Source organism: Archocentrus centrarchus, chromosome 9, assembly GCF_007364275.1.
Source record: "Archocentrus centrarchus isolate MPI-CPG fArcCen1 chromosome 9, fArcCen1, whole genome shotgun sequence".
Lineage (NCBI taxonomy): Eukaryota > Metazoa > Chordata > Actinopteri > Cichliformes > Cichlidae > Archocentrus > Archocentrus centrarchus.
In genome coordinates, this window is record NC_044354.1 from 16,739,949 (window position 1) to 16,759,175 (window position 19,227).

At 41.6% G+C, this 19,227-nt stretch overlaps 1 protein-coding gene across 12 annotated transcripts in view; it reads right to left on the reverse strand.

The window, feature by feature from the left end:
- Nucleotides 1-19,227, reverse strand: part of mef2cb (myocyte enhancer factor 2cb) — a 67,786-nt gene that overhangs the window by 13,687 nt on the left and 34,872 nt on the right. For all 12 annotated transcript variants that reach the window (XM_030737690.1, XM_030737689.1, XM_030737698.1 and 9 more), the window contains one exon: nucleotides 11,708-11,911. In XM_030737690.1, coding sequence (XP_030593550.1) covers nucleotides 11,708-11,911 — 204 coding nt within the window. The remainder of the gene's footprint in view (nucleotides 1-11,707; nucleotides 11,912-19,227) is intronic.

Sequence of the window (19,227 nt, forward strand, 5' to 3'; positions counted from 1 at the left end):
GTGAACTTAGAGGGCTTCTTTTGTGTGTTGTGTGATAACTGTTTGATTCCTGAGGCGTCTCGTGGCGAGGCAGCTACTGTAAGTGTGTCAACATTTGCTGGCTCTCCTTTTCTCTCTCTGAATCCTCACTTGGCCCCTAGAGTGGAAATCTGGAATTCTGAATTTGAAAGCATCTCTCACATCTTTGACAGTCTTCAGGAAATCACACCAAACAAATCACGCTAGGCGATGCAGGAGATCTGACTTCCAATAGACCTACAGTGAATCAGGCACTCTTGCTCTATCTGAGGAGGATGAGTCAAGAGAACAAAGGGGTTGCAGAGGTTTAGCATGCTGTCTTTTTTGGCAAAGGCGTGAGATGTAAAACTTTGCTGTTTCTTTTGCGTAGTTTGAATCTGGCCTTGGCGATGCATCATATCGAACTGACAAGAGCTGAACCACTGGCCTTTTTCTGTTCACATGAGAATGCATGCAAGGAAAAAAAAAAAACAAAAACAAAACAACTTTTCTTCCTACTTGCATAGATTTCCACCTACTGCCACCAGCACAGAGTCCATGAGAGATTTACTTCCATTCTTGGAAGAATAGCTGTGGAGCATTGCTGGGAGAGGAGAACGAGGGCTAAGTTAAAGGTGACACCCATATGGGGTAACTGAGCTGCTGGTGTAGCAGTAGTTGGGCAATAGTTGCTTTGGGTGTTTATGGAGGTGCAGGCAGCCAGGGTGTGAGTGTTGTATGACTGACCCTGGTTTAGCGTTCCATCAGGGCTCAGTTTATTTAGGGTGCAGTACAAAGATGTTATGCCATTTATCTCAGTTATGCCCACCTGTTTAAAGACATCACACCTGTTGCCAAAGGCTGACACATAACCCAGCAACCAATCAGAACTGTCGAAGTGCTCATGTAGCCTTAGAAGGGCTTCTCCCTTTTGAGCTTTCCACCTCACCATCCCACTGCCCTACTTTCACCATCCTATGTATTTTACCCTTCTCTAATAGCCCATTGCTTTATCTGCTCCTGAAATATGCTCTGCTCCATAGAGCCACTGAGTGCTGCTCCAAACTTTAAGTCTGTTATACAGTGACATTATCATTATATGAGGCACATCCAAGACTTATATTTCAAAATAAAGGGGAGAATAATGATCACTGAAAAAAAAGGAGAAAAAAAAGGTTTCCGTTGTAATATTGAGAGAAACTGGAGTACGGGTATGAAGACTTGGCATGAAAATAGAGTCTTTGGGGAATACAGTAATAGGATGAGGATTAAACAAAAACACTTTGGTGCAGTTCACTTGTGGCAATAATTTTATGCACAAAATATTCCCCCAAAATTCTCATGCTTAAATTAAAATTATTCAATATTCCAAGAAACTACATTTTTCTGTATTGTTAAAAAATCCTTATCTTTTTATTACAAAAAAATGACTGCTGGCATAAATGAGCATTATTTAAGTTTATAGCATTCTTATTGCTCCTATTTGCAAAAAGTGACTTTTTTTTTTTTTTTTGCATTTTTCTGCTGCATTGTGAAAACACAAGAAGAAAATGACCAAACAGTGACACCGGATTACGAGGAGAAAGCGTGAGAGAAAGGAGGTTAGGAGACAGTAGACCACTACGACAATGTAAACAGTCAATGGAAATGCTATAGAGAGTTAATGCTGTAAATGAGAGAAGAAGGAGAAAAAGTATGGCGAGGAGCAAAGACAGCAAAAAAGCTGTGTCTTCATGCTTGGCTCTGTGTTTCTCTCTCTGGCCCCTTTGGAGGCTTGCTCCTAATTAAACTCCTTCTTCATGATGCTCCCTCATGACTTGACTCACAGGGCCTGTGTGAGGCAGGCACAGCATAGACAAGGTGTCCTACATACTTGAGACGCCCGTCTCATTGGTACCCTTCAGTTTTACACCCTCAGCTAAGCTGGCCTAGACTGGGCTGGTGTAAGAGGAATGACAGGACAACCCTGTAAAAACCTAACTGAGGTAACCCGAGCTAGACTGGGACAGGCTCGCGCTACAATGAAAAGGATTCACGTTCTAATATGCTTGCCATTCCCTAATGTTTTAATTGCAGGAAAACGCCCAGCTCTATATTCACTTCATAGGTTAGGGTGTGAGTGAGAACTTCATGTAGCTCTTGAGAAAAACAGTGGAGAGTATTTGGGTGTGAATCCCGGGTGGCCCCAGGGAGTCTGCTAGGGACAGCTGACGCCTGCCCAGAGCTCCTGCCATACCAGGATCCGTCTGCTCGGCATTCTGCCACCCTGCTCACCCTCTCTATCCCTCAATCCGTCTTTCTGCCCCCATATTTCTGTCTCAGTCTGTTGCTCAGTCTGTCTCTGTCTCACTACCTCTGCGCTATTCCCCTAATTTTCTGCAAAACCACCACATCTCAACAGAAGCTCAGTCAAAACACTGTTGACTTGACGGGTACATCTTTATTTCTGATGGACTCTGGGCAGTTGATGATTTGTGTTTGGAAAGAGCTCCATTGTTGACCATTTTCCCTCTGCAGTTATCTTGGCAGTGGCTGAAGGCTACGACACATTCAATATTGTGTTTATGGCTATTGGCGACAGCTAGGCCAGTGAATGTTCCTCAGTGTCTTCAACCCAATAGCAGGCAGCGTCAGTGCAAAGACGCTCCGCCTAACAGTCAGTGTATTACAGGCCATTTATATCTTTGTCAACACTGTGTGATCTTCAGTATACATGTGCTATTGTAAGCTAAACCAAGATAGAAAATAATATATAATAGCAGGAGCGTTTCCCACCATAAATGGACCAGTTTATGGGGTTTGCGGTATATTTCAGCAGTGGGTGGGGAAAAAGCCTGCGATAGACAAGCACAATATAAAAACATCAGTAACAGTGCCACTTAGGTTTAATCATGATAGCTGTGCTGTTAAACTAAAATAAAATGGCACTGCAATGAAATATTTTGTCTAGCAGGGTCCAAGCTTTCCTTTGTTACCCTGTTAAAAAATGGCAGAGAAACTTTATTCTAACTATCAGAAATTCTCAGTAAGCAAACTGTGCAGACCATAATTCAAACTGTGTGAGAATGTATGCAGGCTAGGTGTGGCCACAGGGTGTATTTAGTTTGGAAAACCGGGGAGAACATGGTTCTTTTTTTACCAAATAACCATCTATTGTCACATTGGTGAGGGGCAATGCAGTTTTGTGTCTGTAGGGGTGAGACGAGGAAGAGAAACATTGTCTTCCTCATCACAAATAAGATGGAGGTGGCCATGAAGTGGACCCACTGTGGATTAAGACCTCCCAGTGCCACTGCACAATAAGCACCAGCAGGATGGTCTTCCTGGCAGCAGGGAAGAGGTAACAGTATGTTTGAGATGTGATTTTATTCTTCCGATTTTATTTCTTCTTCTTCTTTTTTACTTTTTTTTTTTTTTTTTGGTTTGTCTGGCTCATTCTAACTTGCTCCCATTTTTGTCTTCCTTCCTCACTCGCTCTGTCTCTCTCGCTCGCCCGTTCTTTCTGTCTGCTTTTCAGAGTGGAGGGAACATCAGAGGGATCAGGCTGGCTTAGTTTATTGGAAGCAGATGGCAGACCAAAGGCAAGAGGGCCACAGTTTCATGAAGCGTGGTTTGAACATGCCAGGACCATGTCGAGGGGCATGCCCATGGATGATGGCTACATGGAGTGTGTATGTGTGTGAGCGTTTTGGGGGAGATGGTTTATTTTGTAGGTTACCAATCTGAGAAATAGGACCTCTAATCCCAGTATGTCCGTGCCTGTGTTCTCTTTTTTTCTTCTTCTTTTATTTTTTTAAAGTCATCATCTCTGCATCCCTGTACACTGTTTGAGGGGCTATCACATCAATGACTTTTCAGTGCTTTAGTGGCTTTGAAGCCCCACTCTGGTGCCCTGCTACACTATAATAAGTAACCAGATGCTGGCACCTGGGATCCATCATTGCTGGGCAAAGTGGTGATGTATTCAGTAAGAACGCTGCCTAAACATGTGATTCTTAGCTTTCTAGAGACTACTAAGTTTACTCAACATCACAAAAGGGAGTGAGATATATAGCAACAAACAGAGAGAAAGTGTTAAAGCAAGTGAGAGAGGCAGAAAACAAGACAGAGGGAAAGGGCACTGTGTGCAACAAGGTTCCTCCACATTTCTCCAAACTGTGCCATTTTGATGGTGCATGTGCTAAAATCACTATTAAGAAGAGCCCACTGCAGACGAGAGCCCACTCACAGACACACAATCTTAGCTAGCCAGTACACATCAGAATACCAGATGGTGCAGTGTTTCCCATATGGAAGAGACACACACTAAGCACATGTCAGAATCCAACACTGTTTGTTACAGCAGTATCCCAGCCCTGGGAACAAAGTGGTCATTCAGACTTGTCACCACACTGTATAATTAGCCAGATAGACATAATGAGACACAATGCCAGCTCAGTGAAACTGGATAAAGAGGGCACTTATGTCTGCACCCTTAACCTAGCCATCTTTCATCCCATCTACACTGCAGTTGAATAATGCTTCTCTATTCAAATGAGAGAAATGAGTGTGGGTCTATATGTATTTCTGGTGCAACGTAAAAATCAATTTGCCAAGGTTAAATTGTGTGTTTTCCACACGTTATTTAACTTTGCATACTTCATACCGTGAAACTACACATGGCCTGTTTATGCCACAGTCATTATGTGACTGTGCACTCAATCATAACAAAAATGTACATGCTTTAAATTATCATCACTTAATGGCTGTGTAGTCATAGTAAAACCCAAGTCCCCTTCCAACCAGCCTCTTTTTCATTTCTTGGAACTCCGCCCCCCAGCCCATTACCAACACCACCACCACCACCACCACCACCACCACCACTCCACACACACACACACACACAAACCCCACAACCACTACAAATCGTCACTTATCGTCTTTTGTCTCTCTGTCTCTTATCGCGTGGTACCAAAGCAGGAAAAGGGAGCCGGAGGGAGGCCTTCAGTAACAATGACCAGCCGGCTGACCTCTATACAGTGACCTTGAGTTTCCACGCCCTGCCCAAAGCAGCAACCATGGTGGCGGCGGGGGGGGGGGGGGGGGGGGGGGGGAGTTCTAGGCAGGGAAGGGAATGCCATATATAAAAATAGATCTTCTTTATTCTGAATTTTCCACAAATAGTTTCAAAGAACAAGGCATCATTTCATCCTAATGGCTGGCGTGAATTGTTTTGGGCTGTGTGTAGTGGAAAAGTCTTGCCTTTTGGCAGTGTGGCCTCAGAAGTGGCCTGCCTTTTTCACTGCTCCTCACCACAGGGACCACATATTGGCACATTTCAAACAGTCTATTTTTAAAACCTTTTGTTGTCGTGCGAGTACTTCAGACTTCCGCTTCAGTATTGACCTTAAAAAACACCTCTGACAGAGATCCAAGAGGTATAGTTTCTTGCCTTAGCTTCTGCTTTTCTGGTCAGTGGGCATGTGATGTGGAAGAAAATGCTGCATCTGTGGATCACACATACTGTTTTATCAGCCATCTTGTTTTTAATCTGTCTTTAAAAGAGGGATGAAGCTGCAGACATATGGGTTCTCTGGGTTGATCAATTGGATATAAAGCAGACCTGCTAATCAGAATGTACTTAAACCTACCAAAACATATGACACCATTTCTCAGAAATCAATTTCCTTCCTCTGTAATGAAAAAAAGTTTTTGAAAGCCAGACAGAAGGCTCTGTTTGGAGGACTGGGGCCGGGGATCAACAAGAGAATTTAAAATAAAACAGACTATTATATTCAAAGGGCCAAATGTTTGTAGGCAGCACAGGGTCTCACACCAGTGGTCTTATGAATGCGGTCGCCGAGGGCAAGTCTTCTTAGCCGATCAGCAGGGAGAGAGAGAGAGAGAGAGAGAGAGAGAGAGAGAGACTGAATGAATATCCTGACACTTTGCTTACTCACTCCTCTGTTTAAAAAAAACAACCCCCACCCAGCCCGTTTAAAACAGGGGGGGAGAGAGAGAGAAAGAGTGAGAGAGAGAGACAGAGACAGTCTTATTCTTCTATTCTTTCACAGCAAGAACCGCCAGCTAGACATCTATATTTAGTTTCACCGTAGACTATTTTTAGAAAGCTACTACTTTTTGAGGCATTTATTTAAAAAAAATGATATTTTAAATAAACTGGTGGTTGTTTTTAGGCTGTTGCTTTAAGTGGTGAGCTGAATACATTTTATAGGGGTGTAGTTACTGAAAGGACACACATTCATAGGATCAATACTTTTTGTGTCTAAAGCTTCGAGTTGAAACGGATCATATTTACATGCATAGCTGAATGAATAAAGGCAACAGAGTACACATTACAGCAAGCGCTTAGGTAACTATTACACTAGTCCAGCATTCTTGTAAATTAATAGATGAATTGTTGCTAACACTGTAAGTATGAATTATGCGCTGATGATAGAGACGTGTGAAGCAGTATTGAAAGTGGTACAATTTCTGTTTCCTGCTTTTCAACATTAATTAACATACACTCAACCCCATATACTAGAAATTTTTTTTTGACAACGTGCTATAGCGTGTAAACAGTCTGTCATCTGAATCTTTGTTTTAACAACCTGCTTTACTGTTAGCTTGTCAGTGTCATGAGGTTAATTTACTTAGTCAGTCAAAGCAGTTTCAGAACTTAATCCTGAGCTCATCAGGACAAACAAGCCTTGTTGTCAATCGCTTCATCCCTGGTAAACACTTAGGCCCTGTGAATGCGGTGACAACCCCACCCCATGTCATACCATATGCAACCTATCTCAAAAACACAAAATTACTGCACGCACAATTACCGTGGACAACCGAAGAGCACCAGATATGATAAGACTCGCACATTTCTCTTGGATGCCACAAATGTGAAAAGTATATTTTGCATTCTTGTTGAAGCAATTATACAGTTTTAAGAGCTATGAGAAGAAGTCATTCAGTGAGCTGATCAGCCCCGAAAAACCGCTCAAGGCTAATGTTCTCATTGCTGTTTAGAAACCAAATAAGCACACAGAATAGCACACATGCTGGAAAATATTTTCATAAGAGCGAGGCAGAAAGTGAGCATACCAGCACTTCAGAGAGGGAACTCATGTCCTGTTAACTTAGATGAATAACTTGAGAAAGTAAGGAAAAAGGCATATACATTTATAAAGTAAGATTTTTTTTTTTTTTTTTTTGAGGAGACACTGAAATCAGCTAAGCTCGTCTGTGTACTGCTTAGAATGCAGGGAAATGTAACGTTCTTTCCAAACGGATCAACGATGTGCAAAACATGAAGTGAACTGGTATGCATATACCTGCTTGATGTGCTTTCTCTTTATGTTTCTTCATTTACACCCCTCCACCACCACCAGCACCACCCCCTCTCACACTCTCCCTCCCTCAAGTGTACTGTCACTGGACTGAAATCACACCTGTGCTTCTCACACATCTCGGCACACGGGTGAAACATACGCAGGGTGAAACATGGTGAGGGAGCTTTGCTGAATCTCATTAGCCAAGCAGGTAGTCATTAACAGAATGACCTTTGGAAATAATTACCAGCCTTCCTCCTGCCATCCCTCTTTCCCTCCCTCCTTCTCTTCTCACACTCATCCATCCCTCTGTCCCTCCCGTCCCCCTCTCATTCAATAGCTTTTTCTGGGTAAGGACAGAGGGAGAGAAAGTGAAAAAAAAAGGAGGGTAGAGAAAGGAGTTGAGGATAGGCAGGGAGTCGGATCCCTCCTGCTGCTGTTTAAGATTACAGAGTGAGCTGAACTTTCAGATTAGGTTAATCTGCTGCAAATGGGATTGGCCAATGGCCATCCTCTGGCAGGTAGGCAAGCAGGCAGGTCACTTCAGTACCAAGAGCCATGTGCTATTCCATGTGATACTTGAGCCAATGGCATCAGAGAGTGTGACCTGGCTGAGGTCATTACAATGCCATTAGCTTTGCAGGGTTTGAGCCAATTGTCACTGTGTATGTACACACACATGAACCCATGCAGTGAGGAGACTGTGAGAGCACATCTACACATGGCAAACACATGACTATATTAGTGTATTTAAGCGCATGTATGCTATATATGTACATACAGGTACACAAACACAAATTCATATTTTTTCCAGCTATTGAGGCGATACATCTTCAGATCACCACACACTCACAAACCCTTTAGCTGTTTAACAAACCCGTGTTCTTTGTTTCAACAGTGGGGAAAACAAGCACATTGTAGAAGAGGGATTTGGCAAAGCCTAAGTGCGTTGTTGGATTTGGGGCCGTTCGATCACAGCAAGACCCAGCCAATGCTGCTTAGGTTTGGGCTAGATCTGCAATCATCAGGAGGGGAAAGAAAGGACTCTTTCATGTGCTATTGCAATTAACAACCCCCCATACCGGAATATAAATCACCAGTAACGACTGAAAGCGATTGTTCTTAGGCATGAATAAAACCAGAGGAAAAGTGAGAGATGAATCTATTCTACTGTCATTTCCCAGCACAGCCTACTGTTTCTCCTCTAATGCTGTTCACATGTACAGGAAACTGGCCTGGCAGACAGCGAGTATGGGAAATCTATCTGCATGTTTGACCGTTTTATCCGCAGCCAGACTCAGAGTGTGCTGTGGACCTGCCAGGACGGCACACTTGGAACCTGCATGGACATCAAATGATGGAGGGTCTGTCTCTGTGTTTGCTTTTATCAAGCTACTAGAGAGATCAGCCTGGATGTGTCTTTGAACACTTAGCATTAATTAAGTGGGCTTCCCTGTATGTTTATGGAAGAGCTACATATTATGTTTTTTTAATACAGTCACTGGAGTCTCAGTGAGTTGAAATGTCACTGTCCTACATGTAATAGGATTAAATAGAAGCATTAAAAAAAAAACTAGCAAAGAAAAAAAATCCTGTTGGTTTCTGGTTGCCATTCTATTGATTAGTATAAGTCTCTAGTTGCGATGCACTGTAAATGTAGTTTTCATTAGTGATGTCTCTTTTGTTTCATCGCCTCTCTCACAGGAGGGTTAGCTTTGGTTTGTTGGTCTTTTGCTTTTGCATATATTTGTACAAGTGTCGTTCCCAGATGAAACAATTTTTCAGTGAGTCACCAGAACTTCTTTACCACTCCTCTCTCTCCTCTTTTTTTTATCCCCTATTTCTGTCTTTCAAATAAATACACCCATTCACCCATACATATATTCTATATAATAATAAAAAAAAAGAGACTCCAAAGAGAAAGTGGATACAGAGGAGAAAGACAGAATAGAGTGAGAGAGGTAGAGAGAAAAGCCCTCCAGCCTCTTGTAAACATGCTGTTGCTAGAGAGGCTGTGCAACGTACTCAGTGCCACTCTCTCAACAACGCTAATTATCAACCAAAGACATGCTAATTACATAGAGCTTTATTGCTAATGTAGCAGGCCTCTATGCCAGCCGCCCACACTCTGAGCTTCGCTCCCCTACCTCTGCCTCTCCTCCCACTACACCTTCAGGCACAGCAGCAATAGAGAGATGCATGCATTTCACTATAGTGGCAAAGACAAGAGCTTTCTACAAATTTGAAATTAAATCTGACATATGTAAGATGTCATATTTAAGATTTTTGTTTTGTTTTGCTCCAATTTAAAATCAGCCCCTCATCTTGTTAAAATCCTCCTCCTTTTCATCATGCTGCCATCTCAAGAAGAAGTCTTCTCTGTTCCTTACTCAGCCCAAAGTCAAAACGCCACCCATGTTACTGCACCTTTGACATCGCTTAACAGTGGTGCACATGGCTTATAGGGAAAGATGTGACCATGCTGTTCCCCTTTGTTCCCCCTCCCTCTCCGTACCCCCCCACCCCCACCCACACTAAACGTGCTAGTGCCAACCCTGTGGCCAATCCCTTTAGCACACCGCAGCTCAGGCTAAAGGCCTCTTCAGGTCGATTTCTCCCGCTGTGAGTCTCTCAGAGATGGCAGAGCCTCCATTCTCCAGGGATCACATTATATGTAGTGCTTTACAGCACTCTCCCCCACCAGGCTCTTTAGCATCTCCCCCTGACATGGCTGTTTACACGTTAGCTATCCTCTGCTCTCTAATGGAGACAGTTAGAGAAAAGAGTTTCAAAGCAGGGAGCTCCTGTCACAAGCACTAGTTATATATCACTCTCTTCATGGGTTCAGCTGGGGAAGGATAATAAACTGACTATATAGTGAGGGAAAGACTTGATGAGCAAAGGACACTTGTGTTAACAAGGCATACTGGGGATAAAAGTATGCAAAAATTACTAAATGCATAGAGGAATGGATGTTTATCCATTCCCACATAACTGGCTATGGAACTCAAAAGTATTTATAGTAATATTCAAAATGAGCTCATTAAAAGAAATAAGCAATTATAGAAAGAATGGGAAAAATGTAAGTCAAAATATTTGAAAAGGAGAACTTGAACTGCCAGGTCCATATGAGTCCATCATTTATTATTGGTCGGTGATTCCCATTTTTCTTTTGATAGACTTGATGTTTTTATTTATTTTTGTATATTTCATGAATGTAACTAGCTGACCTGCCAAATTAACATTATGGTGCAATCAGGTGCCTGTTAAAGTACAAACTTTGCATCCACAATTGATATAAAAATAGGGGACTGTACATGGACACAGATGCTTTCTGTGACTTCAAAGTCTCTAACATTACTTACGTAGTATTTACTGTCACGATAGATAGTTCTAAAATTAAACTGGGATATATATTGTTCCACTTGTGTTGGGCAGTGGGTAAAACTGAAAACATCAACCATTCAACAAAGCTTTGAGTATTTTCAATGTAAATAAATCTGGATTTGTATATTTAAGGATTCCTTGTAACAATAAAGACAAAGCATAGAGATTGTGACAATTTCATTTATTTAAAAAAAAAAAAAAAAAAAAAAAAAAAAAAAAAAAATATATATATATATATATATATATATGCAACATTACTTTGCAGGCCTGGTGCATTCAAATTTGAAAGCACAGTGTGAGCATAATTAAAAGAGAGCAGTGAAAAGGGGAGAAAGGGGCAAACTTCACATGACTGCATTCATGTTTGTGTGTGTGGTCCAGCAGGTCAGAGCTCTGGAGTGAACGTTGCATAACAGGTTCACGTTGAGAGCTTAAGGACCCAGGAGGGTGTTAGCGTCATTTCCTGCTTTATCTACCTGCCTACCGGCTTGACTGGCAGTGCTGTTTAACATCGCCTTGAGCCAGTCTAGCGACATGTGTCCAAAGCAAGTCTGATAAACATCCTCCTCTCAGAGGCACATCAATGGTGACAAGATACTGAGGGCTCAGCGTGGTGATTACACACCACAGGGGGACAGTCTAAAAGGCCCAGATCAATGACAGGCTACTTCTTTTATGCTGCAAAGTACAGGCAACACAAGAAGGCAATTTGAATAAACCCACTGTCTTGAAATTAATGACTTATTGGGAGTCTTAAAATAAGTTTTCTAACAGTGATTGATAGTGGTACTGAACCCTTGGGGAAAACTGATAAACTATGGGAGCAATTATTTCGTACACTATGTTAGGTGTGAAGACAAAAAGAGAGAAGTAAGGGTTGCTGAATGAGTCACAAATGCTGTAACCATCTGTCTGCTTGTGCGTTTGCATGAGCGTCCATTTCTGAGCATGAGCGTGTGCTCTTGTGTGGCTGTGCGCGCATGCACGAGTGCCGTCTGTGTTTTCTTGTAGCTTACCTCCACAATATCAGAGTTGGTCCTGCTCTCATGGGGCTCATTGTACTCGGTGTATTTAAGCAGGACCTTGTCCATGTCTGTGCTGGCATACTGGAACAGCTTGTTGGTGCTGTTGAAGATGATCAGGGCAATCTCACAGTCACACAGCACGCTCAGCTCGTACGCCTTCTTCATCAGGCCAAACTTTCGCTTTGTAAATGTCACCTGAGTGAAAGAAGAGTAGAAGAGAGATTTATGTTCAGTTTACTTTTGTGGCACACTTAAAATCAAACCAAGCTGTTTTATTTGACTATGTAAGAATTTGATTATGACCAAAAAAAATAAAAATAAATCCCCCACCCTCAACCTCTTCATTTGTAATGAGAGAATAAATAGGAATTTGACAATGCAACTTTCCTCTTAAAAACTTTTAGTTTTCAGGGAAACAGCATTAAAGGAAAGTGAAGTCTGCTAATGGTTTAACACCCACTGACTGTAACAGTCTATCATCTATACCAGGAAAAAGGAAAAAAAGAAGCTGGGGTTGCATTTAGGGAACTGAAAATACTCTGTCTCAGTCAGATAACGGTAAAGAAGGTCAGTTATTGCTTGTACATCAAAGCACACAGAGGCTCATCCTGGAACATATGTCAAGTTAAGTTGTCTTTTTCAGATGGTCTGAATGTGCTCGCCATCTCACTCTTGCTTCGGCACAATAGAAACACACCACTCTTTTTTTTTTTATCTAAAAATTAGTCGAGATTAACTATTTTCATGTAGCAACCTTAACACACATTCGGTTGTTGTGTTGCCCAATTAACCAGCTCTCACAGCAAATAACAAGGCGTGATAGAAATAACAGATAGCTTCCTCAAATATATTTGAAGCTGTTTGTCAGCGCTCAAATTGTGATAATGCGCTTAACTTAAAGCACAAAAATTGTCTTTTTTTTCTCTCTCACTGTTCTTGCATATATATATATATATATATATATATATATATATATATATATATATATATATATATATATATATATATATATATATATATATATATATATATGTGTGTGTGTGTGTGTGTGTGTGCGTGTGAGAGGTGCAAGATGAGTACCTTTAGTAATGCAAGCACACAAGGGCCAACACTGTCAAAATAGAACAGCCTTATTCCTCTATTGTTTGAGTCAAAACTAGAACAGTGAAAGTGAGTTAATGCCAGCGAGCTGCACCTGGTTTCTTTTCCAAGCCATGTGTGCACACTCTTCAGCTGAATGGGAAAAAAGAGAAAATGCTCCACTGCCAGCTTCCCTCTCTTAACAACGCAGCATGTTTTTTTTTATCAAAATGTCTTTTATTTTCCTCTGTGACTTTGTATTATTTACAGTGGAGACCTGCATTGATTTTTGTTTTTTTTTTTTTTTTTTATAAAGAGGAAATTCTGCCAGAACTGTGCCCAGCTGGTAACTAACAATCTCAGTTTGTTGATTAACTGCATGTTTGCCTATTCTCCTCTAGCACTTAAGTGGGCCAAAGATGCCAGATGAATGCAGAACAAATACAAGCTCTGAATACAGTTATAAAGATTATGAGTGTAAGCAGAAAGAGCCTTGTAAAGAAAGCCTTGCCTGTGATAGATCTGGGTAATGCCTCAATAGATTTTTTTGCATTTACTTATTATGCCTTGCCCTTCACATTTTCTCTTTACAACTGAAAGAGGAGAGAGGCTCGAATAGATATTGATAGACAGTTTTGAATTTCTTGAAACAATATATCGCAGGATGCACCAGGGGAACAGAACATCAAACCATTCCTAACCTCCATCCTGACTTTCTCCCTCTCTATCACTTTCTACCGTCTTATCCTGGACCCTCTCACTGCCACCCCATTACCCCCCCCACCTTAAAGTTTTCCAGTGATGTCAGTGTTTCACGCCAAACTATCTGTCAGACAACAGAGGCTGAAACCAAAGACATGGATGGCATGCTACCTCCTGACAAAGCACTGTGTCAGGTTCTATACCTCGGCACATACGCTTGTGACTCACTACGACGTGTAGAAAACGCTCCCCTGGGCTCTAAATACCATGCTGACATTTATACAGTCATGCTGAAATGTGAAGAAAAAAAAAACAAAAAAACAAACAAAAAAAAGGCTTATTATTATAGTCTAAGATCAAAAGGCATCTTGTGACAATAGGATTAATTGTCATATTCAACCCACTCTGAGCTGTTTTGTCCACAACTGAAACGTGAGCACCCAAAAGGGGTCTGCCAGCCTTACAGCAGTGAGGCTGAAGTACACATCATACAGGTAAATAAGATGACAGGGCTGTAGAACATAAGGTCAAGGCATACTTTTCAGGGACAGGACAAGTCGAGTGTTGTCTTCCCTTGGTGTTTTGATGCATGGGGCACCAGGGGCAGACACAGGACACAGCTAGCTGGCGGCCAAGCTCCGTTATCAGCCACTCACTCAGTCACTCACTCTGCTGGGGCCATTAATGTTTCAAAAAGTGTCATGTGGGACGCACAGTGGACTGGGTGTGGGTCTCAGAAGTCCAGAGCAGCTAGTCTCAAAGGTGAGGACTGCCACGAGCATCAACACGCACGTGCAAATGCGTCGGTGTACTCTGATTTTAAACCATAAAAAAACAAAGAGTGGAATTCAATCAAAGTTGTCTTTGAGCTTCGAGCTTTAAATGAGGAACTATGTGCAAGCATTTCTCACATATTATAATTTACACATAGTCTGGCTTCAACAGCACCACAGGGAAGAGAATGGGTGTGATTATGAAAAGTTTTAACTGACCAAACTATAACACCTACATAAATATCACATCACACCCTCTTATCTCAATCTGACACGTACAACATGCTGCCTCTAAAACACATACTACTACGCTATGTGCATACATCCATGAATATAAGACACATGCACACAGATAAATACAGATCTTACAAGACACGTAGGACATGCTCATTTGCACTGCATCTCACCTATGCAGTTTTTTGAGTTCCGCATTCAATCTAATTTTTCAAGATAACTCTATTGTTGCTTCCTAGCATCATATGATGTCATCATGTGATACTTTTAGCCCATCAACATCCAGACTGGTGATGTCATCTTCAGCCTTTTCTGTACAAGCTAATAACCGATCGCTCAGCCCACGGAGAAGCTGTAAACTGACGCTATGGTCCTGTTTTCCGAGCAGGTAAAACAGATGCCATGTGAGGTGTGTAGTTGATCTACAGTCTTTTAAAGATATTTGATAAAAATGTAAAAAGTTTTACAATATTCATAAGCAAAAAAAAAAACATAATAAGCTTAATTTGTAAGCCACATACTAATGTAGCCTACCAAATGTTTTGTTTTAACGCCTGTAACGAAATCACTTTTTAAAATCAAAAATATTTCCATATATACATTTTGCTACACATGCAAATTGATGAATTTGAACTATTAAACATTTATTTTACTGAATGAGTCCTCTGTCTTTGTTGTTAAAACACAAAACATTTTGTAAACCACCCATATGTCAGTGTGGGAGTAATCTTTGTTTCCTTGGTCAGTGGGTGCTGTTAGACACATCACTATGTTAATAACAGAGAGAATGACATTACAGTACTGTGCATGCTGGTAAAAGGGAATGGTGTGAGTGCGTGAGTGTGAACCCAACTGTGTCTTTTCACAGTACATTGGTAACAAGGGTGTGAAACCTATCTTCACACACATAAAAACACGCTCACAAATACACCGAAAAATTTTTTTTTGACTATTTTTGGTCATCACTGAGGTAAAGACCTAAACTTATTGGATTTAATGGGACGCATGACTTTACGGCTGTCTTGGTATGCTAGTCTAACCATATTTAAATTCTAACCGCAACACATACAGTCTTCCCATTAAAATATGCAAAACATGTTTATCAGAGTAACTCAGATCTCAGTGATATGCTTTCAGGCTTTCAATCTACAATAAAATAAGACAGAATTGGGAAGTTTGGCCCGAACATTGAAAAAGGTTCAGTGAATGCATGTGCAAGTGAACCTCGTAAGTAGCAAAACTAAATGTCCCAACAACAGCTTAAGCTTCTAAGAGATTACTCAATTATAGAAAAGATCTTGGCAGCAACTACCTTCAAAAGACCCCGTGGAGGACATTAACTCATCCCCACACTTCCATATCATCTACAATCATCAAGCACTATTCTGGGCAATTATTTATATGAACTAAACTGTTCATAAACTGTAGGCACACTGCAACACACGTCTTATTCATTCACCCCTATCCTCCTCCACAACCCCATCCCAGGAGGGCTTTAGACTAATGCAATGCAACGCAGATGCACACACACACAGACAACCCTGCAACCACTCAGCCGCATTACCATTGGCTGCCCTTTAAAGTCTATCTTTTGTACATTTTTATTCAACAAACTGTTGTCTTTTTTTTTCCTTCTTTATTTCTGTCTTTATGACTTTGTATGGAATCATCTAAAAATGACACTTTAAGTAAAGCGGACATTATTTCATATATATGAAATAATGTCTGCTTTACTTGCTACATTTGTACATTTGGTCTGTCAAACATGGATAGAAACACCCAGGAAAAGCAGAGGGACACAGAGAAAGGAGGGAAAGTGGCTAAATCTCTGCCACATGGGTGAGAGAAAGACGAGGGGAAAGACGAAGGAGAAAAGAGGGGGCGGACGCACAGGAAGCACATTTGTATGCATTTCCTCTCATAACAGGAAGAGGCCAGTGGCTTCCCCTTCACAATGGCTTCGCTTCTGCTTCCCACCTCCTGCCTGCTTCCCTGGGGGAGGAGGAGGTGAAGGAAGAGGAGGAGTGGGGAGACAGGCACCAAAAAAAAACTGCTTGGTAGCAAACCAAACATGGCCATGTGGAGACACACACACACACACACACACACACACACACACACACACACACACACACACACACACACACACACACACACACACACAGAGACATAGATGTCAGTCACCTACGGAGCAGCAAGATTTGACTTGAAACAAACACTTATCCCATTGTCAGGGGCCGAGCAGGAAGACATCGGCTTACGCAAAAGGAATAAGAGGAGCCGAAGACCTTGGCTTGAACTTTGCCTCACAGCCAAGACACTGTTAAAAGAGGCATTATGACAAGAGAGGCTTTGTCCCACCTCTAATATATGCCGTGCTCTTCTCTCTCCTCAAAACCCCACTTACTTACTTACCATCCTTTTCCAGGGCGCAGTGTACAGTAAAATACAGGAGGGAGCGTAGTCCAAAAATTTTGTATTTTAATTCCACTGTTAGCTTTTAAGTTAGTTAAAAATGAACTTGTGAAAGTGTTTTAATTATGGCAGGTTTAGCAATAGATGTCTTCAGATACATGCCAGTTTAGATTGTTTTTCTTAGCAGAGCAAGTAATTACATCTCAGCATGTTCCTGTTTATGCTGAAAAACCGCAACTGGAAAAGGATATACCCACTGACTAAAAAAAGGGGATGTCACATTGCAAGGCTCAAGTTAGTGGTCAGAAAGACAAAAATAACTTTGCTGTCATTCATTTGAAGGGTATAAACTGTCAGTGTGGCACTAAGGCCAATGCTGTATACTCTATATAAGGCACATTATTTTTAGTTTTAGCAAATTTTCCCAAAAACGTAAGTCAAAATAGGGAACCAGCTGTTTTAAACTCATTTTTATACACAGTTGATCTACATGTGTCCAATTTTTTTTTTTTTTTTTTAAAAGATGAAAACATTTTGGTGAGGATGCAACTGAGCTCATATCTGAAAGTTACATTTAAAAAATAATGCAAAAAACAAACAAAAAAAAACTGTTTAAAAGACTCCTGGCTGGTGTTATTAGCATCAAACCTTTTCTTTTTTTTTTTAACTTTTACAGCAAAATATGCTTTCATAAATACACAGATTTCTGTTTTGAAGATCAAAAGCCTGACAAAATGAATTCTACAGCATACAAAGGCAAGAAACTATAGAAAGCTATACCATTAAGACTTTGTAGTGAGGAGTGTAGTTGGAGTGAAGAATACACGAACGAGACAAAACAAAACAAAAAAATGAGTGGAAAAAGGGGGAGAAAAAAGGGGAACTAGAGTGAAGGTGAGAGCTTAGTGAGCCCACAGGTTAGGTCTCACAAAGCTGAACGTACGACAAAAAGGAGTGCCACTCTGTGTGGTAAATGAATGAGATGGTAGAAGGTGGGAAACAGGGAATTAGAGGAGGGGTGCAGGGGTGAGGAGCTACCCTGTGGGCCTCATTATTTTCCTGCTGTTAATTTCACTCGCACATTTTCTCACCCCGGTACTGTTGATTGGAGGGAAGAATGCTTTGTCGTAGAAACAAAAAGAGCCCTTACTACAGCTACAGTGCTGCAGTTAAAGTGGCTCTCTTCACCGGAGTGAAGGCGCATGCAGGAAGACATTAAAAAAAGATGCAGTTTTAAAGCTTCTTTAAGCTGAGTGTGCGCTGGTGTGGCTGTTGTTTGGGGGAGTTGGGAGATCCTCCTGTTTTACTTCCTGTCACTGATGACCTGATACATGTTTAACCTTTGGCCTTGGGTCCCTTCCCCCATGAAACCCATATGTCCAACACAAAGACGCACACACACAAACACACAAACAAGTCAACCTAAATTAAGCCCGCTGAGTGTACTGGCTGGAGAGGTAACACTAATTAGAGCCAATTGCGGTAAATTAGTCGATCCACAACACAGACTCTAGAGAGATAGATGTGTTTTTAGATGTGTGCATGTGAATACACGCATGCGTTTGTCACTGCTGCATTTCAAAGATGCCAAACGCACCATCTAAATCAATATCTGAGCATATAATCTGCCATGTCTCGAGTCTACGCCAGTAAGTGCAGGCACATACACACACCTGTACGTTTAACTTGTGTGCGCCTGCCTATCTGTGTGCATTTTCAAGCTGGCTCAAGAGTCTGCTCTTTGTGAGCAGCCCATGAGTTTATGACACAGGGGGCTCTTTCATGTGCCCGAGGCTAGGAGAGGGTCTGAGTGGTCGGGCGGCTTGGAGCCATTGCTCACACACTGCTGCCCACTGTCCAGCACTCTGGGCAGCCAGTCAACGCCAGGGAGGCCTGGCCCCTCTGCCACTGCTCTTGGGAAGTGTTTCGGGGCCTGGAGGTGGCAACCCAAAGTGGCCGCCCAGAGAGAGCCAGGCCCTGTGCCCAATATGATGCTGCAGCTGCATGGAGGGCAGGGGTGAGGAGGCAGTAAAGACCAGTAGGTAGAAAGGTAGTGCTGACAGCTACACCAAGTGGTGCCAATCCAATGAGAGCTGCGTTATAAGTGTGTAATAACCAAGTAAATCTTACAGTAGGCCTTATATTGGTATTGAAGGACAACATAGAAATTGAGCCATGCCCTCTTTTTTTTTTTTTTTTTTTTAATGCCAAACAATAATATATTTGAATTTATATAAATCATAAAACAACATTAACCTGCTAAGACCATAGAAGGGCTTTCAGAAATGGCAAAACTTTTTACATATA